The sequence below is a fragment of the Engystomops pustulosus genome, chromosome 3 (assembly GCF_040894005.1).
Source record: "Engystomops pustulosus chromosome 3, aEngPut4.maternal, whole genome shotgun sequence".
Classification (NCBI taxonomy): domain Eukaryota; kingdom Metazoa; phylum Chordata; class Amphibia; order Anura; family Leptodactylidae; genus Engystomops; species Engystomops pustulosus.
In genome coordinates this window covers 220,782,488-220,807,437 of record NC_092413.1, presented here as the reverse complement: position 1 = coordinate 220,807,437, position 24,950 = coordinate 220,782,488, and the positions used below count along the sequence as shown (strand labels likewise).

The following is a 24,950-nucleotide window of genomic DNA, read 5'->3' as shown; positions in this document are numbered from 1 at the left end:
GCTGCATCCGATCTTCTATAGTCTTCCATGGCACAGCACCCTGGTATATGGACTCTGGATCAGAAGTGCAGGTCACTCTGTCATGTCAGAAACTTCCCAAGACGACAAAGAATTATAAATGCAGCTTTGGATGTGACTAGAGCAGAAATAGAGTAAATTCACTTTTATATGTTCTTTCTTTTTAATCTTCCATCCCTACACACTATATACAGAATGTTACACCGCCAGACCCCGTGTCAGAGAGCAGAGAACAACACACAATGTCCCGCCACAAACCTTGTCTGTAGCGTCCTGGTAGAAGACGCTGACGTTATCTGAGTGCGGAAACCAGAAGAAGCGGAAATATTCAGAGGAGTTCAAGTGTCTGTCAAGATTATCAAGAACCTGCACAGAAATAAGATAAATGATTGCAAAATACAGAGAAAGATACATACAGCAGGGGGCGCACTAGTCATACTGGTACATACTACACTCACCAATGCAGCTGTTCAGTTCTATCATTGTGCCAATAGGGGGCAGTATTATAGTAGTTATATTCCTGTACATAGGGGGCAGTATTATAGTAGTTATATTCTTGTACATAGGGGGCAGTATTATAGTAGTTATATTCCTGTACATAGGGGGCAGTATTATAGTAGTTATATTCTTGTACATAGGGGGCAGTATTATAGTAGTTATATTCTTGTACATAGGGGGCAGTATTATAGTAGTTATATTCTTGTACATAGGGGGCAGTATTATAGTAGTTATATTCTTGTACATAGGGGACAGTATTATAGTAGTTATATTCTTGTACATAGGGGGCAGTATTATAGTAGTTATATTCCTGTACATAGGGGGCAGTATTATAGTAGTTATATTCTTGTACATAGGGGGCAGTATTATAGTAGTTATATTCCTGTACATAGGGGGCAGTATTATAGTAGTTATATTCTTGTACATAGGGGGCAGTATTATAGTAGTTATATTCTTGTACATAGGGGGCAGTATTATAGTAGTTATATTCTTGTACATAGGGGGCAGTATTATAGTAGTTATATTCTTGTACATAGGGGACAGTATTATAGTAGTTATATTCTTGTACATAGGGGGCAGTATTATAGTAGTTATATTCTTGTACATAGGGGGCAGTATTATAGTAGTTATATTCTTGTACATAGGGGGCAGTATTATAGTAGTTATATTCTTGTACATAGGGGACAGTATTATAGTAGTTATATTCTTGTACATAGGGGGCAGTATTATAGTAGTTATATTCTTGTACATAGGGGGCAGTATTATAGTAGTTATATTCTTGTACATAGGGGGCAGTATTATAGTAGTTATATTCTTGTACATAGGGGGCAGTATTATAGTAGTTATATTCCTGTACATAGGGAGCAGTATTATAGTAGTTATATTCTTGTACATAGGGGGCAGTATTATAGTAGTTATATTCTTGTACATAGGGGACAGTATTATAGTAGTTATATTCTTGTACATAGGGGGCAGTATTATAGTAGTTATATTCTTGTACATAGGGGGCAGTATTATAGTAGTTATATTCTTGTACATAGGGGGCGGTATTATAGTAGTTATATTCCTGTACATAGGGGGCAGTATTATAGTAGTTATATTCTTGTACATAGGGGGCAGTATTATAGTAGTTATATTCTTGTACATAGGGGGCAGTATTATAGTAGTTATATTCTTGTACATAGGGGGCAGTATTATAGTAGTTATATTCTTGTACATAGGGGGCAGTATTATAGTAGTTATATTCTTGTACATAGGGGGCAGTATTATAGTAGTTATATTCCTGTACATAGGGGGCAGTATTATAGTAGTTATATTCTTGTACATAGGGGGCAGTATTATAGTAGTTATATTCTTGTACATAGGGGACAGTATTATAGTAGTTATATTCTTGTACATAGGGGGCAGTATTATAGTAGTTATATTCTTGTACATAGGGGGCAGTATTATAGTAGTTATATTCTTGTACATAGGGGGCAGTATTATAGTAGTCATATTCCTGTCCATAGGGGGCAGTATTATAGTAGTTATATTCCTGTACATAGGGGGCAGTTTTATAGTAGTTATATTCTTGTACATAGGGGGCAGTATTATAGTAGTTATATTCTTGTACATAGGGGGCAGTATTATAGTAGTCATATTCTTGTACATAGGGGGCAGTATTATAGTAGTTATATTCCTGTACATAGGGGGCAGTATTATAGTAGTTATATTCTTGTACATAGGGGGCAGTATTATAGTAGTTATATTCTTGTACATAGGGGGCAGTATTATAGTAGATAAATTCTTGTACATAGGGGGCAGTACTATAGTAGTTATAATCTTGTACATAGGGGGCAGTATTATAGTAGTTATATTCCTGTACATAGGGGTCAGTATTATAGTAGTTATATTCCTGTACATAGGGGGCAGTATTATAGTAGTTATATTCCTGTACATAGGGGGCAGTATTATAGTAGTTATATTCCTGTACATAGGGGGCAGTATTATAGTAGTTATATTCCTGTACATAGGGGGCAGTATTATAGTAGTTATATTCCTGTACATAGGGGGCAGTATTATAGTAGTTATATTCCTGTACATAGGGGGCAGTATTATAGTAGTTTTAATCTTGTACATAGGGGGCAGTATTATAGTAGTTATAGTCTTGTACATAGGGGGCAGTATTATAGTAGTTATACTCTTGTACATAGGGGGCAGTATTATAGTAGTTATATTCTTGTACATAGGGGGCAGTATTATAGTAGATATATTCTTGTATATAGGGGAAGTATTATAGTAGTTATATTCTTGTACATAGGGGCAGTATTATAGTAGTTATATTCTTGTACATAGGGGGCAGTATTATAGTAGTTATATTCCTGCACATAGGGGGCAGTGTTATAGTAGTTATATTCTTGTACATAGGGGGCAGTATTATAGTAGTTATATTCTTGTACATAGGGGGCAGTATTATAGTAGTTATATTCCTGTACATAGGGGGCAGTATTATAGTAGTTATATTCCTGTACATAGGGGAAGTATTATAGTAGTTATAGTCTTGTACATAGGGGGCAGTATTTTAGTAGTTATATTCCTGTACATAGGGGAAGTATTATAGTAGTTATAGTCTTGTACATAGGGGGCAGTATTATAGTAGTTATATTCCTGTACATAGGGGGCAGTATTATAGTAGTTATATTCCTGTACATAGGGGGCAGTATTATAGTAGTTATATTCCTGTACATAGGGGGCAGTATTATAGTAGTTATATTCTTGCACATAGGGAGAAGTATTATAGTAGTTATATTCCTGTACATAGGGGGCAGTATTATAGTAGTTACATTCCTGTACATAGGGGGGCAGTATTATAGTAGTTATATTCCTGTACATAGGGGGCAGTATTATAGTAATTATATTCTTGTACATAGGGGGCAGTATTATAGTAGTTATATTCTTGTACATAAGGGGCAGTATTATAGTAGTTATATTCCTGTACATAGGGGCAGTATTATAGTAGTTATATTCCTGTACATAGGGGGCAGTATTATAGTAGTTATAGTCTTGTAGATAGAGGGCAGTATTATAATAGTTATATTCCTGTACATAGGGGGCAGTATTATAGTAGTTTTATTCTTGTACATATGGGGCAGTATTATAGTAGTTATATACCTGTACATAGGGGGCAGTATTATAATAGTTATATTCTTGTACATAGGGGGCAGTATTATAGTAGTTATATTCTTGTACATAGGGGGCAGTATTATAGTAGTTATATTCTTGTACATAGGGGACAGTATTATAGTAGTTATATTCTTGTACATAGGGTGCAGTACTATAATAGTTATATTCTTGTACGAAGGGGGCGGTATTATAGTAGTTATATTCTTGTACATAGGGGACAGTATTATAGTAGTTATATTCTTGTACATAGGGGGCAGTATTATAGTAGTTATATTCTTGTACATAGGGGGCAGTATTATAGTAGTTATATTCCTGTACATAGGGGGCAGTATTATAGTAGTTATATTCTTGTACATGGGGGCAGTATTATTGTAGGTATATTCTTGTACATAGGGGGCAGTATTATAGTAGTTATATTCTTGTATATAGGGGGCAGTATTATAGTAGTTATATTCTTGTACATAGGGGGCAGTATTATAGTAGTTATATTCCTGTACATAGGGGGCAGTATTATATTAGTTATATTCTTGTACATAGGGAGCAGTATTATAGTAGTTATATTCTTGTACATAGGGGACAGTATTATAGTAGTTATATTCTTGTACATAGGGGGTAGTATTATAGTAGTTATATTCTTGTACATAGGGGGTAGTATTATAGTAGTTATATTCTTGTACATAGGGGGCAGTATTATAGTAGTTATATTCTTGTACATAGGGGGTAGTATTATAGTAGTTATATTCCTGTACATAGGGGGCAGTATTATAGTAGTTATATTCTTGTACATAGGGGGCAGTATTATAGTAGTTATATTCTTGTACATAGGGGGCAGTATTATAGTAGTTATATTCTTGTACATAGGGGGCAGTATTATAGTAGTTATTTTCTTGTACATAGGGGGGGATATTATAGTAGTTATATTCTTGTACATAGGGGGCAGTATTATAGTAGTTATATTCTTGTACATAGGGGGCAGTATTATAGTAGTTATATTCCTGTACATAGGGGGCAGTATTATAGTGGTTATATTCTTGTACATAGGAGGCAGTATTATAGTAGTTATATTCTTGTACATAGGGGACAGTATTATAGTAGTTATATTCTTGTACATAGGGGGTAGTATTATAGTAGTTATATTCTTGTACATAGGGGGTAGTATTATAGTAGTTATATTCTTGTACATAGGGGGCAGTATTATAGTAGTTATATTCTTGTACATAGGGGGTAGTATTATAGTAGTTATATTCCTGTACATAGGGGGCAGTATTATAGTAGTTATATTCTTGTACTTAGGGGGGGATATTATAGTAGTTATATTCTTGTACATAGGGGGCAGTATTATAGTAGTTATATTCTTGTACATAGGGGGCAGTATTATAGTAGTTATATTCTTGTACATAGGGGGTAGTATTATAGTAGTTATGTTCCTGTACATAGGGGGCAGTATTATAGTAGTTATATTCTTGTACATAGGGGGCAGTATTATAGTAGTTATATTCTTGTACATAGGAGGCAGTATTATAGCAGTTATATTCTTGTACATAGGGGGCAGTATTATAGTAGTTATATTCCTGTACATAGGGGGCAGTATTATAGTAGTTATATTCTTGTACATAGGGGGCAGTATTATAGTAGTTATATTCTTGTACATAGGGGGCAGTATTATAGTAGTTATATTCTTGTACATAGGGGGCAGTATTATAGTAGTTATATTCTTGTACATAGAGGGCAGTATTATAGTAGTTATATTCCTGTACATAGGGGGCACTATTATAGTAGTTATATTCTTGAACATAGGGGGCAGTATTATAGTAGTTATATTCTTGTACATAGGGGGTAGTATTATAGTAGTTATATTCCTGTACATAGGGGGCAGTATTATAGTAGTTATATTCTTGTACATAGGGGGCAGTATTATAGTAGTTATATTCTTGTACATAGGGGGCAGTATTATAGTAGTTATATTCTTGTACATAGGGGGCAGTATTATAGTAGTTATTTTCTTGTACATAGGGGGGGATATTATAGTAGTTATATTCTTGTACATAGGGGGCAGTATTATAGTAGTTATATTCTTGTACATAGGGGGCAGTATTATAGTAGTTATATTCCTGTACATAGGGGGCAGTATTATAGTGGTTATATTCTTGTACATAGGAGGCAGTATTATAGTAGTTATATTCTTGTACATAGGGGACAGTATTATAGTAGTTATATTCTTGTACATAGGGGGTAGTATTATAGTAGTTATATTCTTGTACATAGGGGGTAGTATTATAGTAGTTATATTCTTGTACATAGGGGGCAGTATTATAGTAGTTATATTCTTGTACATAGAAGGTAGTATTATAGTAGTTATATTCCTGTACATAGGGGGCAGTATTATAGTAGTTATATTCTTGTACTTAGGGGGGGATATTATAGTAGTTATATTCTTGTACATAGGGGGCAGTATTATAGTAGTTATATTCTTGTACATAGGGGGCAGTATTATAGTAGTTATATTCTTGTACATAGGGGGTAGTATTATAGTAGTTATGTTCCTGTACATAGGGGGCAGTATTATAGTAGTTATATTCTTGTACATAGGGGGCAGTATTATAGTAGTTATATTCTTGTACATAGGAGGCAGTATTATAGCAGTTATATTCTTGTACATAGGGGGCAGTATTATAGTAGTTATATTCCTGTACATAGGGGGCAGTATTATAGTAGTTATATTCTTGTACATAGGGGGCAGTATTATAGTAGTTATATTCTTGTACATAGGGGGCAGTATTATAGTAGTTATATTCTTGTACATAGGGGGCAGTATTATAGTAGTTATATTCTTGTACATAGAGGGCAGTATTATAGTAGTTATATTCCTGTACATAGGGGGCACTATTATAGTAGTTATATTCTTGAACATAGGGGGCAGTATTATAGTAGTTATATTCTTGTACATAGGGGGCAGTATTATAGTAGTTATATTCTTGTACATAGGGGGCAGTATTATAGTAGTTATATTCTTGTACATAGGGGGCAGTAATATAGTAGTTATAGTCTTGTACATAGGGGACAGTATTATAGTAGTTATATTCTTGTACATAGGGGGCAGTATTATACTAGATATATTCTTGTACATAGGGGGCAGTATTATTATAATTATATATAATAAATGATATAAGTTTAAAACCAATTACTTGCAGTCATAAACTTGAGTGACATTTCTTTCTGGTTCAGTAATTAATGGAGTTGCCCTTTAATTACAATCTTAGTAATATAGAATTAGACGCATAAATATTGTCCTGTCATGTGGAGTTTATAATGTGGTTAGATACATCCATACCATTTATTTATGATCCGTCAGTGTAGATTGTGGTAATGTAAGATGTCAGTGCGGGGGATGGGCAGTGTATGGAGGGACATCTCCTTTCGCTCCTTATGGACACGATACATTGCTGTGCATCTGTCCCCCCGGCAGGCAGGACATCACTATGGAGACCGCACATGTAATATACGGATATATACTGGAGCGTCGGATACTGATAAATGTCACTGCAGCTTTAAATATTGCTACAATCTCACTGATTGTAAGGATGTATCAGATTTATAGCGGGTGATTGCCGGGGTCTCCGGGTGGGGGGTGGGGGGGAGGCGTCATCCATCTTTCTTCCCTTCTGTTTGTTTATATCTTCAAGTGTTTCATCAGAACAAATAAAAGGAAATAACAGGAAATGTCACAATATTTGGATTCTGTTTTTTTTTTTTTGTTCCGAGGAGGAAATCCGTTTTACAGTGGAGGGATGTGTAATCAGACGTGTGCATTGGGACTGTGTCCTCACACTGCTGTGCTCAGTGTTATATGATGTCCCTTGAGATTTGTGTAATTTCACCTTTGTGTATGTTATTAGTAGCAGCAGGACTGTGATATATGGATTTATAACTCAGTATTGTATCTTACGTTCCAGCAAGTGCACTGGGGGTGCGTCCTTACACTGCTGTGCTCTGTGCCCTCTACAGTCAGTGTTAGGTATTGTCCCTAGAGAGATGTGTAATCACAGATATTTCAGTATGTTGTTTGTGGCAACAAGACTGTGAAATATGATTTTATATTCCAAGATTGTAGCTTCTCCAAGTCCACTTGTGTCCTAACACTGCTGTGCTCTCTGCTGACAGTTTTAGGATTTGTCCCTGGAGGAGTGTGTAATCAGACCTGTGTATGTTATTAGTACCAGCAGGACTGTGATATATAAATTTATATTCCCGGTTTGTGGCTTCTCCAAGGGCAGTGGTGACATGTCCTAACACTGCTGTTCTCTGTGCTCTCTGCAGTCAGTGTTCAGTGTTGTCCCTGGAGATCTGTATTACCATACCTTTTTATATGGTATCAGTAGCGACAGGGTTGTAATACATGGATTCATATCTTCAAGTGCACTTAGGTCCTCACACTGCTGTGCACTCTGAGGACAGTGTTCGGTATTGTCCTTGGAGAGATATCTTTTTGGATCTTGTTAGTAGAAGGGGGTCTGGGAAAAATGGATTTATAGCTTCTCCAGGACTGCAGCTTCTCCATGCACTGGGGCTTGTCCTCACACTGCTGTGCTCTGTGCTCTGTGCTCTATGATATCCTCTTTATTATCCCGGTTCATTTCAGAGGGGGAGGGGGACTTACAGTAAGTTCTGCTGACTGAGAACTAGCAGAAACATTGACTTCTCTCTCCTGTGATATAATCAGGTTTTGGGGGGTCCATGTAATAGATTTGGGGTCTTCTGTGCAGGAGCCCCATCTCTTGTGCAGAGACCTACCCTTTCCTGCATCCCCCATCATCCCTGTGTAATGCTGCATTCCTCCTGTGGGGGCGCTCTTTCATCAGCTTCTTGCTCCCTATTGGTTGATCAGTGGACCCTGTGAATTAGTGTAATTTTCGTATTTCTTGCACCTTGCGTGATGCATCTCCGGATCTCATTACCCACAAGTCATCATTACATCTGGAGCAGAAATAATACCGCACACGGCAGATTACACACAACAATGAGTCCTCATTACATTCCTTCCACACATTACACCCCTTAGTGTAGATTACAGCTGCATCGCACCAGGTCTCCGGCCCACTAGGTGTATATAGGGTATATATAGTATATACTGCCCCCACACTGAGTGATATACCATGGAAATAATAGTATATATAATACCGCCATACACTGCCCGAAACTCACAGGACTGAATTAACCACTGAGCTCCCCCAGGCCACTATCACCCCCACCGTCCTCCTTCCTCCTACCTCTTCTTATACGATGTTATGTCTCTTAAAGGGTCAGCGCTTGTACCCTCTATTCAGCCCCAAGGTTGCGTCTGACCTTTAATTTGTGCTGCCTTCCCTGACCTTCATCCTGATTACTCACTCTCCTTCTACTCTTTTGGCCCTGACCTTGGCCTATGCCTGATCACTCTTTTGCCTGCCCTCCAGTAACTCTCAGAAATCCCCTTATTTCTATTTATTACTGACTCTCCCTGTGGCGTGTCCTGACCTTGACCTATACCTGATCACTCTCTTGTCTTTCCCGATCTCCAGCCTGATTACTAACATTACCTGTACTGTGCCTGCCCTGACCTAGACCTATACCTATATCACTCTCTTGTCTTTCCCGATCTCCAGCCTGCTGATTACTAATGTTACCTGTACTGTGCCTGCCCTGACCTTGACCTATACCTATATCACTCTCATGCCTGCCCTGACCTCCAGCCTGATTACTAACATTACCTGTACTCTGCCTGCCCTGACCTTGACCTATACCTATATCACTCTCTTGCCTGCCCTGACCACCAGCCTGATTACTAACTTTACCTGTTCTCTGCCTGCCCTGCCCTTGAACTATACCTATATCACTCTCTTGTCTTCCCTAACCTCCAGCCTGATTACTAACTATACCTGTACTGTGCCTGTCCTGACCTAGACCTATACCTATATCACTCTCTTGCCTGCCCTGACCTCCAGCCTGATTACTAACTTTACCTGTACTCTGCCTGCACTGACCTTGACCTATACCTATATCAGTATCTGGTCTTCCCTGACCTCCAGCCTGATTACTAACTTTACCTGTACTGTGCCTGCCCTGACCTAGACCTATACCTATATCACTGTGATCTGCCCTGACCTCCAGCCTGATTACTAACTTTAGTTGTACTCTGCCTGCCCTGACCTTGGCCTATTCCTGATCACTGTGATCTGCTCTGACCTCCACCCTGATTATATTCTGCCTGTCCTGATCTTGGCCCACATCTAATGCCTCTCTTGCCTACCCTAACCTCCAGCCTGATTACCGACTCTCCCTATACTCGGTGTGCGCAAACCATGGCCTATGGCCTATACCTGATCACTCTGTTGCCTGCCCTGACCTCCAGACCGTTAACTGACTTTCCCTGTACTCTGCCTCCCTTAGTCATGGGTCGTTCGCAAATGAGCCGACACAAAGAGCCGGCTTATTCGCATGAACGGCGTGAGCCGGCTCACCTCAGTGAGCCGATGACTCACTAAACCCCGCCCCTAAATGGCTCGCCATGGCCCCTTTATCCCGGTAAAATCAGGATAAAAGTAGAGTGGTGCAGGGCGCCTAACTGGCCTGTGGCTCCCTATTATATATTTAAGAGAGGAGCCGGCTCTTCTTACTGAGTGGAGCCTAATGAGCCGGATCACTAAGAAGAGCTGGAATTCCCATCACTAGCCTGCCCTGACCTTGGCCTATATTTAATCACTCTCTTGCCTGCCCTGACCTCCCGCCTGTTTACTGGCTCTCCCTGTACTCGACGTGCCCTGACCTTGACCTATTCCTGACCACTCTCTTGCCTGACCTTTGGTACTTTGCACTATATTCTCTTAGTCCTACAGCAGGGCTACTATACAAGGTAGTGATCCGGTGATCTCCCTGCAGCAGTGTCCAGATCCCATGTATGGGTTAAAGGGTTGAATCCTGGGAGATCCCTTAGACTCTCGGAGGGAGACACTCGGCAGCTCCTCCACCTGACCTGCATTTAAGCCTCATTATACTCGTCCTATTCCTTCACCCTTAATCCAGTATAAACTTTGAGAACATTTCCCACCCTGAGACCGGAATCTTCTAATCCCTCTCCCTTCCCTGGAGAAGTTTCCTTTAAGAGCTACAAAGAGTGTGAGGAATAATGTGCGATTATCATGGAGATCGATACAGAAGTGATTGACCAGAGGCCGGAATTATCTAGATACATAGAAGCCTTTTATCCTCAGAGCCACCGCCCCCTGCAGCCCCCGACCCAAAAAAACAGAATCTTTTCATCTTTATTTCAAGGTTTTTCGCTGCTTTAATGAACTGAGATTGTACTGACCTTCAGCTAAGTCCTACTCCAGTCACCACCAAAGCTGCAAGTATAATTCTGTATCACTATAGCCACAGGCTATGCACAAGGTTGTTATTATTACAGTGCAGATTATATTCATATAATATATTAAATACCCAACACAGAGAGCACAGAGCACAGCAGTGTGAGAACTCATCCTCAGTGCGCTATGAGAAGCTACAATCCTGGAATATAAATCCCTATATCACAGTTCTACAGCATAAATAAAGGAAAGATTACAGGGGGACTATACCTAAGGGGAATGCCAGTGGGCTGCACAGAGCACAGCAGTGTGAGCACACACATCCTGTGCACTTGGGGAAACTACCGTCCAGGAATATCAATTCTTATATCACTGTTCTGCTGCTACTAACATACACAAAGGTCTGATTACACATCTCTCCAGGGACAATACATAACACTGGCTGCAGAGAGCACAGAGCACAGCAGTGTGAGGTCTGATTACACATTTCTCCAGGGACAATACATAACACTGGCTGCAGAGAGCACAGAGCACAGCAGTGTGAGGTCTGATTACACATCTCTCCAGGGACAATACATAACACTGGCTGCAGAGAGCACAGAGCACAGCAGTGTGAGGTCTGATTACATATCTCTCCAGGAACTATACATAACACTGGCTGCAGAGAGCACAGAGCACAGCAGTGTGAGGTCTGATTACACATCTCTCCAGGGACAGTACATAACACTGGCTGCAGAGAGCACAGAGCACAGCAGTGTGATGCCTGATTACACATCTCTCCAGGGACAATACATAACACTGGCTGCAGAGAGCACAGAGCACAGCAGTGTGAGGCTTGATTACACATCTCTCCAGGGACAATACATAACACTGGCTGCAGAGAGCACAGAGCACAGCAGTGTGAGGCTTGATTACACATGTCACTAGGGACAATATATATCATTGGCTGCAGAGAGCACAGAGCACAGCAGTGTGAGGTCTGATTACACATGTCACTAGGGACAATATATAACATTGGCTGCAGAGAGCACAGAGCACAGCAGTGTGAGGTATGATTACACATCTCTCCAGGGACAATACCTAAAACTAGTTGCAGAAAGCACAGAGCACAGCAGTGTGAGGTATGATTACACATCTCTCCATGGACAGTACATAACACTGGCTGCAGAGAGCACAGAGCACAGCAGTGTGAGGCTTGATTACACATGTCACTAGGGACAATATATAACATTGGCTGCAGAGAGCACAGAGCACAGCAGTGTGAGGTATGATTACACATCTCTCCAGGGACAATACCTAACACTGGCTGCAGAGAGTACAGAGCACAGCAGTGTGAGGTCTGATCCCATCTCTCTGGGGACAATACATAACACTGGCTGCAGAGAGCACAGAGCACAGCAGTGTGAGGTATGATTACACATCTCTCCATGGACAATACATAACACTGGCTGCAGGGAGCACCGAGCACAGCAGTGTGAGGCCTGATTACACATCTCTCCAGGGACAATACATAACACTGGCTGCAGAGAGCACAGAGCACAGCAGTGTGAGGTCTGATTACACATCTCTCCAGGGACAATACATAACACTGGCTGCAGAGAGCACAGAGCACAGCAGTGTGAGGTCTGATTACACATCTCTCCATGGACAATACATAACACTGGCTGCAGAGAGCACAGAGCACAGCAGTGTGAGGTCTGATTACACATCTCTCCATGGACAGTACATAACACTGGATGCAGAGAGCACAGAGCACAGCAGTGTGAGGTATGATTACACATCTCTCCATGGACAATACATAACACTGGCTGCAGGGAGCACCGAGCACAGCAGTGTGAGGCCTGATTACACATCTCTCCAGGGACAATACATAACACTGGCTGCAGGGAGCACCGAGCACAGCAGTGTGAGGCCTGATTACACATCTCTCCAGGGACAATACATAACACTGGCTGCAGAGAGCACAGAGCACAGCAGTGTGAGGTCTGATTACACATTTCTCCAGGGACAATACATAACACTGGCTGCGAAGAGCACAGAGCACAGCAGTGTGAGGTATGATTACACATCTCTCCAGGAACAGTACATAACACTGGCTGCAGAGAGCACAGAGCACAGCAGCGTGAGGTCTGATTACACATCTCTCCAGGGACAATACATAACACTGGCTGCAGAAAACACAGAGCACAGCAGTGTGAGGTATGATTACACATCTCTCCATGGACAGTACATAACACTGGATGCAGAGAGCACAGAGCACAGCAGTGTGAGGTCTGATTACACATCTCTCCAGGGACAATACATAACACTGGCTACAGAGAGCACAGAGCACAGCAGTGTGAGGTCTGATTACACATCTCTCCAGGGACAATACATAACACTGGCTGCAGAGAGCAAAGAGCTCATCAGTGTGAGGTCTGATTACACATCTCTCCAGGGACAATACATAACACTGGCTGCAGAGAGCACAGAGCACAGCAGTGTGAGGCTTGATTACACATGTCACTAGGGACAATATATAACACTGGCTGCAGAGAGTACAGAGCACAGCAGTGTGAGGTCTGATTACACATGTCACTAGGGACAATACATAACACTGGCTGCAGAGAGCACAGAGCACAGCAGTGTGAGGTCTGATTACACATCTCTCCAAGGACAATACATAACACTGGCTGCAGAGAGCACAGAACACAGCAGTGTGAGGTCTGATTACACATCTCTCCAGGGACAATACATAACACTGGCTGCAGAGAGCACAGAGCACAGCAGTGTGAGGTCTGATTACACATCTCTCCAACGACAGTACATAACACTGGCTGCAGAGAGCACAGAGCACAGCAGTGTGAGGTATGATTACACATCTCTCCAGGGACAATACATAACACTGGCTGCAGAGAGCACAGAGCACAGCAGTGTGAGGTATGATTACACATCTCTCCAGGGACAATACATAACACTGGCTGCAGAGAGCACAGAACACAGCAGTGTGAGGTCTGATTACACATCTCTCCAGGGACAATACATAACACTGGCTGCAGAGAGCACAGAGCACAGCAGTGTGAGGTCTGATTACACATCTCTCCAACGACAGTACATAACACTGGCTGCAGAGAGCACAGAGCACAGCAGTGTGAGGTATGATTACACATCTCTCCAGGGACAATACATAACACTGGCTGCAGAGAGCACAGAGCACAGCAGTGTGAGGTATGATTACACATCTCTCCAGGGACAATACATAACACTGGCTGCAGAGAGCACAGAGCACAGCAGTGTGAGGTCTGATTACACATCTCTCCAGGGACAATACATAACACTGGCTGCAGAGAGCACAGAGCACAGCAGTGTGAGGTCTGATTACACATCTCTCCAGGGACAATACATAACACTGGCTGCAGAGAGCACAGAGCACAGCAGTGTGAGGTCTGATTACACATCTCTCCAGGGACAGTACATAACACTGGCTGCAGAGAGCACAGAGCACAGCAGTGTGAGGTCTGATTACACATCTCTCCAGGGACAATACATAACACTGGCTGCAGAGAGAACAGAGCACAGCAGTTTGAGGTCTGATTACACATCTCTCCAGGGACAATACATAACACTGGCTGCAGAGAGCACAGAGCACAGCAGTGTGAGGTCTGATTACACATCTCTCCATGGACAATACATAACACTGGCTGCAGAGAGCACAGAGCACAGCAGTGTGAGGTCTGATTACACATCTCTCCATGGACAGTACATAACACTGGATGCAGAGAGCACAGAGCACAGCAGTGTGAGGTATGATTACACATCTCTCCATGGACAATACATAACACTGGCTGCAGGGAGCACCGAGCACAGCAGTGTGAGGCCTGATTACACATCTCTCCAGGGACAATACATAACACTGGCTGCAGGGAGCACCGAGCACAGCAGTGTGAGGTCTGATTACACATCTCTCCAGGGACAATACATAACACTGGCTGCAGAGAGCAAAGAGCACATCAGTGTGAGGTCTGATTACACATCTCTCCAGGGACAATACATAACACTGGCTGCAGAGAGCACAGAGCACAGCAGTGTGAGGCTTGATTACACATGTCACTAGGGACAATATATAACACTGGCTGCAGAGAGTACAGAGCACAGCAGTGTGAGGTCTGATTACACATGTCACTAGGGACAATACATAACACTGGCTGCAGAGAGCACAGAGCACAGCAGTGTGAGGTCTGATTACACATCTCTCCAAGGACAATACATAACACTGGCTGCAGAGAGCACAGAACACAGCAGTGTGAGGTCTGATTACACATCTCTCCAGGGACAATACATAACACTGGCTGCAGAGAGCACAGAGCACAGCAGTGTGAGGTCTGATTACACATCTCTCCAACGACAGTACATAACACTGGCTGCAGAGAGCACAGAGCACAGCAGTGTGAGGTATGATTACACATCTCTCCAGGGACAATACATAACACTGGCTGCAGAGAGCACAGAGCACAGCAGTGTGAGGTATGATTACACATCTCTCCAGGGACAATACATAACACTGGCTGCAGAGAGCACAGAACACAGCAGTGTGAGGTCTGATTACACATCTCTCCAGGGACAATACATAACACTGGCTGCAGAGAGCACAGAGCACAGCAGTGTGAGGTCTGATTACACATCTCTCCAACGACAGTACATAACACTGGCTGCAGAGAGCACAGAGCACAGCAGTGTGAGGTATGATTACACATCTCTCCAGGGACAATACATAACACTGGCTGCAGAGAGCACAGAGCACAGCAGTGTGAGGTATGATTACACATCTCTCCAGGGACAATACATAACACTGGCTGCAGAGAGCACAGAGCACAGCAGTGTGAGGTCTGATTACACATCTCTCCAGGGACAATACATAACACTGGCTGCAGAGAGCACAGAGCACAGCAGTGTGAGGTCTGATTACACATCTCTCCAGGGACAATACATAACACTGGCTGCAGTCTGTAAGGTTAGACCTGCTGACAGGTTCCGATGAAACATCAGATTTTGGACAAAAGTCCCTGATAGATCCCATGGGGCTTTTTTTGACCAATTTTAACTATCAATTGTAAAAAAGGACTGAATTAATAGATTTGTTGCAGTTTACAGATTACAATTGGGGGCTTTACTGCATTAAGCCCAGTGGTAAGGAGTGGTACTGCAGGCTGAACGCATGGCATAAAATTATACAAAGGATTTAAACAATGTAAATCCTACAAATGTCAGATTGCAATTTAATCCTCCAACCAAAATCTTGAACATTCCATCAAATTATTGAGCAATTTTCATTAGAAATGATAAATCCCCTTTAAACCTGCGCGGTGGTGCGATTGTTAGGAGAGCGATTGTGATTTAATTGGGATGTAGGACGCCTCCAGTGAGAGGGATGGGGGAGAGGGCGACACATGGGGGGTTCTGCACCAGACGTCTGTATTAATGCAGGGAGAGCGCTACGTGACCGCAGGGGATTCATTAGGGATGCGCAGTGTGTGACCTTGGGAACGGCTCGGAGTGTTCCTTACACGTCTCCCGCTATAATCTTCCTGGAATTGCTTTCTCTTTAATACCAGCCGCCCCCCCCCCCCTTTCATCTTCAGTGAAGGAATTTCCTATTTACATGAAGATGTTTCATGGTGATAAAGAAGTAAAAATAAATATTCCCCCATAGCCACAGGGCCCCCATAATAATAACATCCACAGGGCCCCTATAATAGTAACACCAACAGGGCCCCCATAATAGTAATACCCACAGGGCTCCCATAATAGTAACACCTACAGGGCCCCCATAATAGTAACACCTACAGGGCCCCCATAATAGTAACACCTACAGGGCCCCCATAATAATAACATCCACAGGGCCCCCATAATAGTAACACCAACAGGGTCCCCATAATAGTAACACCTACAGGGCCCCCATAATAATAACATCCACAGGGCCCCCATAATAGTAACACCTACAGGGCCCCCATAATAATAACATCCACAGGGCCCCTATAATAGTAACACCCACAGGGCCCCCATAATAGTAACACCAACAGGGTCCCCATAATAGTAACACCCACAGGGCCCCCATAATAGTAACACCCACAGGGCCCCCATAATAGTAACACCCACAGGGCCCCCATTACAGTAACACCCACAGGGCCCCCATAATAGTAACACCCACAGGGCCCCCCTAATAGCAACACCCCCAGGACCCCCACGATATTAACACCCACAGGGCCCCCATAATAGTAACACCCACAGGGCCCCCATAATAGTAACACCCACAGGGCCCCCATAATAGTAACACCCACAGGGCCCCCATAATAGTAACACCCACAGGGCCCCCATAATAGTAACACCCACAGGGCCCCCATAATAGTAACACCCACAGGGCCCCCCTAATAGCAACACCCCCAGGACCCCCACAATATTAACACCCACAGGGCCCCCATAATAGTAACATCCACAGGGCACCCATAATAGTAACATCCACAGGGCCCCCATTATAGCAATACCCACAGGGCCCCCATAATAGTAACATCCACAGGGCCCTCATCAGGGTGAATAGATTCTGAGGGTCACCTACATATTTCCTGTATATTCTAAGGCCAAGTTTACAAAATGCATTTTCATTGAGTTTTGAAAGGTCCAGCAAATGCATCCGGCAAAACCCATCCCAAAAACATCAGTATTAATGATAGTCAAACATATTTAGAGATGCGTATTTCCCAATGCACTTTGGGCCAGGTAAGTAAATGTGCCCCATGTGCACAAGATGCGATTGAATTCTGATTTTAAATGCATTTCAGGAGAAACTCCTCCAAGAATGTCGGCATTCAGACATCAGGCAGGAGATTCCCCAGATGTGTCTAAAATGTAAATCAATCTCTCTGTCATATTGTGGCCCCTCTCACCTCTTCCCTCATATTGTGGCCCCTCTCATCTCCCCCTCATATTGTGGCCTCTCACCTCTTCCCTCATATTGTGGCCTCTCATCTCCCCCTCATATTGTGGCCTCTCACCTCTTCCCTCATATTGTGGCCCCTCTCATCTCCCCCTCATATTGTGGCCTCTCACCTCTTCCCTCATATTGTGTCCCCTCTCATCTCCCCCTCATATTGTGGCCTCTCATCTCCCCCTCATATTGTGGCTTCTCATCCCCCCTCATATTGTGGCCTCTTACCTCCCCCTCATATTGTGGCATCTCTCATCTCCCCCTCATATTGTGGCATCTCTCATCTCCTCCTCATATTGTGGCCTCTCATCTCCCCCTCATATTGTGGCCTCTCATCCCCCCCTCATATTGTGGCCTCTTACCTCCCCCTCATATTGTGTCCCCTCTCATCTCCTCCTCATATTGTGGCCTCTCTCATCTCCCACTCATATTGTGGCCTCTCTTCTCCTCCTCATATTGTGGCCCCTCTCATCTCCCCCTCATATTGTGGCCTCTCATATCCCCCTCATATTGTGTACTCTCTCATCTCCTCCTCATATTGTGGCCTCTCATATCCCCCTCATATTGTGGCCCCTCATCTCCCCCTCATATTGTGGCCTCTCATCCCCCCTCATATTGTGGCCTCTTACCTCCCCCTCATATTGTGGCATCTCTCATCTCCCCCTCATATTGTGGCCTCTCATCTCCCCCTCATATTGTGGCCTCTCATCCCCCCCTTATATTGTGGCCTCTTACCTCCCCCTCATATTGTGTACCCTCTCATCTCCTCCTCATATTGTGGCATCTCTCATCTCCCCCTCATATTGTGGCCTCTCATCTCCCCCTCATATTGTGGCCTCTCATCCCCCCTCATATTGTGGCCTCTTACCTCCCCCTCATATTGTGTCCCCTCTCATCTCCTCCTCATATTGTGGCCCCTCTCATCTCCCCCTCATATTGTGGCCTCTCATCTCCTCCTCATATTGTGGCCCCTCTCATCTCCCCCTCATATTGTGGCCTCTCATATCCCCCTCATATTGTGTACTCTCTCATCTCCTCCTCATATTGTGGCCTCTCATATCCCCCTCATATTGTGGCCCCTCATCTCCCCCTCATATTGTGGCTCCTCTCATCTCCCCCTCATATTGTGGCCTCTCATCTCCCCCTCATATTGTGGCCTCTCATCCCCCCCTCATATTGTGGCCTCTTACCTCCCCCTCATATTGTGTCCCCTCTCATCTCCTCCTCATATTGTGGCCTCTCTCATCTCCCACTCATATTGTGGCCTCTCATCTCCTCCTCATATTGTGGCCCCTCTCATCTCCCCCTCATATTGTGGCCTCTCATATCCCCCTCATACTGTGTACTCTCTCATCTCCTCCTCATATTGTGGCCTCTCATATCCCCCTCATATTGTGGCCCCTCATCTCCCCCTCATATTGTGGCCCCTCTCATCTCCCCCTCATATTGTGGCCTCTCATCCCCCCTCATATTGTGGCCTCTTACCTCCCCCTCATATTGTGGCATCTCTCATCTCCCCCTCATATTGTGGCATCTCTCATATCCCCCTCATATTGTGGCCTCTCATCTCCCCCTCATATTGTGGCCTCTCATCCCCCCCTCATATTGTGGCCTCTTACATCCCCCTCATATTGTGTCCCCTCTCATCTCCTCCTCATATTGTGGCATCTCTCATCTCCCCCTCATATTGTGGCCTCTCATCTCCCCCTCATATTGTGGCCTCTTACCTCCCCCTCATATTGTGTCCCCTCTCATCTCCTCCTCATATTGTGGCCCCTCTCATCTCCCCCTCATATTGTGGCCTCTCATTTCCTCCTCATATTGTGGCCCCTCTCATCTCCCCCTCATATTGTGGCCTCTCATATCCCCCTCATATTGTGTACTCTCTCATCTCCTCCTCATATTGTGGCCTCTCATATCCCCCTCATATTGTGGCCCCTCATCTCCCCCTCATATTGTGGCTCCTCTCATATCCCCCTCATATTGTGGCCTCCTCTCATTCCTCCCTCTTATTGTGTCCCCTCTCATCTCCTCCTCATATTGTGGCCTCTCATCTCCCCCTCATATTGTGGCTCCTCTCATATCCCCCTCATATTGTGGCCTCCTCTCATTCCTCCCTCTTATTGTGGCTCTCATCTCCCCTTCATATTGTGGCCTCTCATCTCCCCCTTATATTGTGGCCTCTCATCTCCTCCTCATATTGTGGCCACTCATCTCCCCTTCATATTGTGGTCTCTCATCCCCTCATATTGTGGCCCCTCTCATCTCCTCCTCATATTGTGGCCTTTCATCTCCCCCTCATATTGTGGCCTCTCATCTCCCCCTCATATTGTGGCCTCTCATCTCCCCCTCATATTGTGGCCTCTCATCTCCCCCTCATATTGTGTCCTCTCATCTCCCCCTCATTTTGTTGTCTCTCATCTCCTCCTCATATTGTGGCCTCTCATCTCCCCCTCATATTGTGGCCCCTCATCTCCCCCTCATATTGTGGCCTCTCATCTCCCCCTCATATTGTGGCCATTGTCTTCTCCCCCTCATATTGTGGTCACTCATCTCCCCTTCATATTGTGGCCTCTCATCTCCCCCTTATATTGTGGCCTCTCATCTCCTCCTCATATTGTGGCCACTCATCTCCCCTTCATATTGTGGTCTCTCATCCCCTCATGTTGTGGTCCCTCTCATCTCCTCCTCATATTGTGGCCTTTCATCTCCCCCTCATATTGTGGCCTCTCATCTCCCCCTCATATTGTGGCCTCTCACCTCTTCCCTCATATTGTGGCCCCTCTCATCTCCCCCTCATATTGTGGCCTCTCATCTCCTCCTCATATTGTGGCCTCTCATCTCCCCCTCATATTGTGACCCCTCTCATCTTCCCCTCATATTGTGGCCTCTCATCTCCTCCTCATATTGTGGCCTCTCATCTCCCCCTCATTTTGTGGCCTCTCATCTCCTCCTCATATTGTGGCCACTCATCTCCCCCTCATTTTGTGGTCTCTCATCTCCCCCTTATATTGTGACCCCTCTCATCTTCCCCTCATATTGTGGCCTCTCATCTCCTCCTCATATTGTGGCCTCTCATCTCCCCCTCATTTTGTGGTCTCTCATCTCCCCCTTATATTGTGGCCTCTCATCTCCTCCTCATATTGTGGCCTCTCATCTCCCCCCTCATATTGTGGCCTCTCATCTCCCCCTCATATTGTGGCCTTTCATCTCCCCCTCATATTGTGGCCTCTCATCTCCCCCTCATATTGTGTCCTCTCATCTCCTCCTCATATTGTGGCCTCTCATCTCCTCCTCATATTGTGGCCTTTCATCTCCTCCTCATATTGTGGCCTCTTACCTCCCCCTCATATTGTGGCCCCTCTCATCTCCCCCTCATTTTGTGGTCTCTCATCTCCTCCTCATATTGTGGCCTTTGTCTTCTCCCCCTCATATTGTGGTCACTCATCTCCCCCTCATATTGTGGTCACTCATCTCCTCCTTATATTGTGTCCCTTCACTTCTCTCATCCAAAAATACAGCAGTAAGATTGGCATTAACCAAAAAGCTTTTATACAGATATATACATCCCCCATAATTTACATGTACACATTTCACTATAATTTGGATATAAACAGACCCATCCACCACCACTAGGGGGAGCTCTGCACACATAAATGTACCCAGCTCCCATACATTATACGGATATATCAATAATGGGGCTTTCAGATGCCCTTTATTGATTTGAAGGGATTCTTTAACCTCGGGTTTGTAAAGTCTTAGTCCTGGCTGAGTATATAACTTACCTCTGGCAGGGTGGAGGGGAGCTGTATCTCCTGCAGGTGGAAGGCGGCCTTACACTGCAGAGTGACGGTCAGAATGACCCCCAGGGACCCCAGGTGAAGTCTGGCCGCCTGGAAAATATCAGCGTTTACTGATTCAGAGCAATCCAAGATCTCGCCCGATGCCGACATCATAGTCAGGGCCACAACCTGCGGATGGTGAAGGGGACAACATGACATCTTATATTCAGGTGTTCTGATCAAACACAGGGGGCAACTTCTTCCCATATCTAGAAAGAACTTTTTAACACATAGAACTGCTTTAAATGAGAACAGTGTAATACCTCAGTTCCCCTTTGGGGGCGCTGTAGGCAAACTGAGCTCCTGGTTTCTCCTTTGGATGATAGATAGTGGCTGCTCATTATAGCATTTATAAACCATGTAATCCATAAACTTAATTGGAGCAGCTCTAATAACAGTGATCAACCCACTGTGTAATACACTGACAGCAAGCAGAGATCCTAAATATTTTTTACATGACAAAAAATATCCTTCTCTTTGTAGGATCATGCATTACATTGATTTAGTGTGAGAACTGTGTAATACCATTTCCCCCCTGTGGTGGCGCTGCAGGGAATTTGATCCCTTGCTACCAGTTTCCGCCATGTGATGTACCTGAGTAGCCAGTATGCCATGGGTGATGCCCGTATTGTGGGTTCCCGTCCCAATAACTCCGGCCGCCGCCACTTCAGACACCGCTCCTATACTGCAAATAAAATACAAAATTGTTAAAGGAGTTTTTTTTTTCTGTTTAAAGGCGACATATCTGGCAGGTTACAGACAGACTGAGCCCTCATCATACACAAACTACACAAAAACCATAAAGACGTAACCTAGACTTGTGAATATACTCACATAGAGCTGCAGGACCCCAAATCAAAATCTTTAGTAGACCATAATATATGTATATATATACATCCTATATAGGAAGGTTTTCAATCCCTTGTAGGAAAGTGGATGGTGCCTCTAATGGATGATCTCCATATTTGCTGTAGTGCCAAACAAAATTTGCCTTCTGGGTTGTTGTTGTTTGTCTTTTGATCTCTGCATGCAGATTACTGCCCAAGCAGCAGAGCCAACCTGGCTCCCATGTCCAGCCTTTCTCACCACTGGATCAAGTCTGAGGTAATAATAATTCCTTATTTATATAGTGCACACAGATTACGCAGCGCTGCACAATGTATGTCAAATTGGTACCTGTCCCCATGGGGCTCACAATCTAAACAACCTAACAGTATGTTTTGGAGTGTGGGAGGAAACCGGAGAACCCGAAGGAAACCCACGCAAACATGGAGAGCATATACAAACTTTTTGCAGATGTTGACCTGGGTGGGTTTCGAACCCAGGACCCCAGCGCTGCAAGGCAGACTCACTCAGCCACTCAGCCCCTGAATCATCACCACAGCCAGCCAATCCACCACCTTGTGTGTGACTGCAGGAAGAAGTATTACCAACCTGTTACCTGCTGCTGTGTGGACTGTTTTTGCCATTAAAGAGACTGAGTTTTTCAAAGATTCCATTAGTCCAGTGTGATCCCTGGCTGCCACTAACACCATGGGCCCCCCATCCACCATCTTCCCTGGGATTTTATATTACAAACATACATCTCCAGGGGGATCCCTTATACACTGTGGCTTCCCCCTCTTTTTGCATCTCCTCGCTGGGCCTGATGGACGTGGACAAGGCCTGTTCTCCTGACCTAAGCCCTAGGACATATCCTGGTGCTAGGCCGCATTACAATTCACTCAGGTACCGGGGGAATCCAGCTGCCCCCACACTGCGGTCAGCCCCTGGTTGGGTAACGTTGACCAAGTAGCTGGCATGAGCTGAGCACAGGGATCCTGCTATGACAATGAAGTCACCATAAGTCCTTCTACCATAAGTTCTTTTATACCTGCAACATGAAACTGTATGCTCCGCCCCTGAGGATCGGGGTGGCAGCCTAGGGGGCTCTACAGGGGACTCTGGACAGGTTCTCAATTAGATTTCCGCTGAATATCTGATGACTCTCAGACGTAGAACCGATATCTCTATAACCTTTGCATTTTCAGAGTCTGTATGTCACTTGCCAAGCTGCACACCTATGGGGGTAATGTGATAGGACGGTGCTCTGCTTTGGATGTGAATGGAGTATAATCCCTGATGATCTGTAATAAGCTGAGCTGCTTTGCATTCTGGGAGTGGTGGCGTATACAGGAGTTTACTGAAGGTTATGGAAGTTTTCTAACATCTAGTTGGATCCAGAACCATAAAAGAAATTCAAAGGTGACCTCAAACTTTTCATACTTTTTAAGTATAAAACCCAAATTTTACAAAGTGATCTCTTTATCTTCCACTGTTTGGCTTTAAAATTATCTGTCGACAATTTGATATGCAAATAGTGACATATGACACAGACTGGCGGGTGATGAGGAGGACGGGGACGCATCAATATTCATTCCTCTGAATACCTCCTCACCGAGCCGCCCCCAGGAGAGGAGGAATATCATCCTCAGGTGCTGGACGGGACCTTCATGGCACCGCGCCGACTCATCAAATGTCAGCAGCAATTAGCGTCTCATGAGTATGAGCCAGCTGGGGCCCCGGGCTCCTGGGACTACAATCTCATGTCCCTAGAGGAGGACCCCAGCTATGGAGACCATATGATGGAGAACCCTCCTGCCGCATCAGCAAAACTCATCTCCTGTGTCCATGCTTAAGGAAACTTATCCTCAGGATCAGCACATTCCACTCCTGAAATACTCTGTGCTGCTGGAAACATTACACCATCCACTATGTAAGTTGCTTTATATGACTTCCCATGGGATAAGGACACACCTGAAATACTCTGTGCTCCTGTGGACCTCCTTTTCGGGATTTTTTCATCACTCCTGGCCACGGGGTGTTTTGCAGCTTTGAAGTGACTGGGGATGAGCTGTGATACTGTGTCGGTACATGGAGCAGCTGCAGGGTTATCCTAACCCGACCCCATCATAGATCCACCACCATCATCACTCTCTCATCTCAAAAATCAATATAGGAAAAAAAAACCACGTTGTAGGTCCTGGGAGCCTGGGGCAGGTTATCCGGCAGTGGACAAACACATTTCATCTTCTGTTAGAAGAGAAATTGGTTCAAAAAACTTCTGTTTAACGATAAAAGTTATTGCTC

General features: G+C 44.2%; 1 protein-coding gene across 1 annotated transcript in view; it reads right to left on the bottom strand.

Moving 5' to 3' along the window:
* Positions 1–24,950, bottom strand: part of LOC140120739 (L-gulonolactone oxidase-like) — an 88,529-nt gene that overhangs the window by 31,103 nt on the left and 32,476 nt on the right. The window contains exons 5-7 of the mRNA XM_072139691.1: positions 22,416–22,506; positions 21,765–21,950; positions 277–384 (exon numbers count right to left, since the gene is read on the bottom strand). Of these exons, the coding sequence (XP_071995792.1) occupies positions 277–384; positions 21,765–21,950; positions 22,416–22,506 (385 nt within the window). The remainder of the gene's footprint in view (positions 1–276; positions 385–21,764; positions 21,951–22,415; positions 22,507–24,950) is intronic.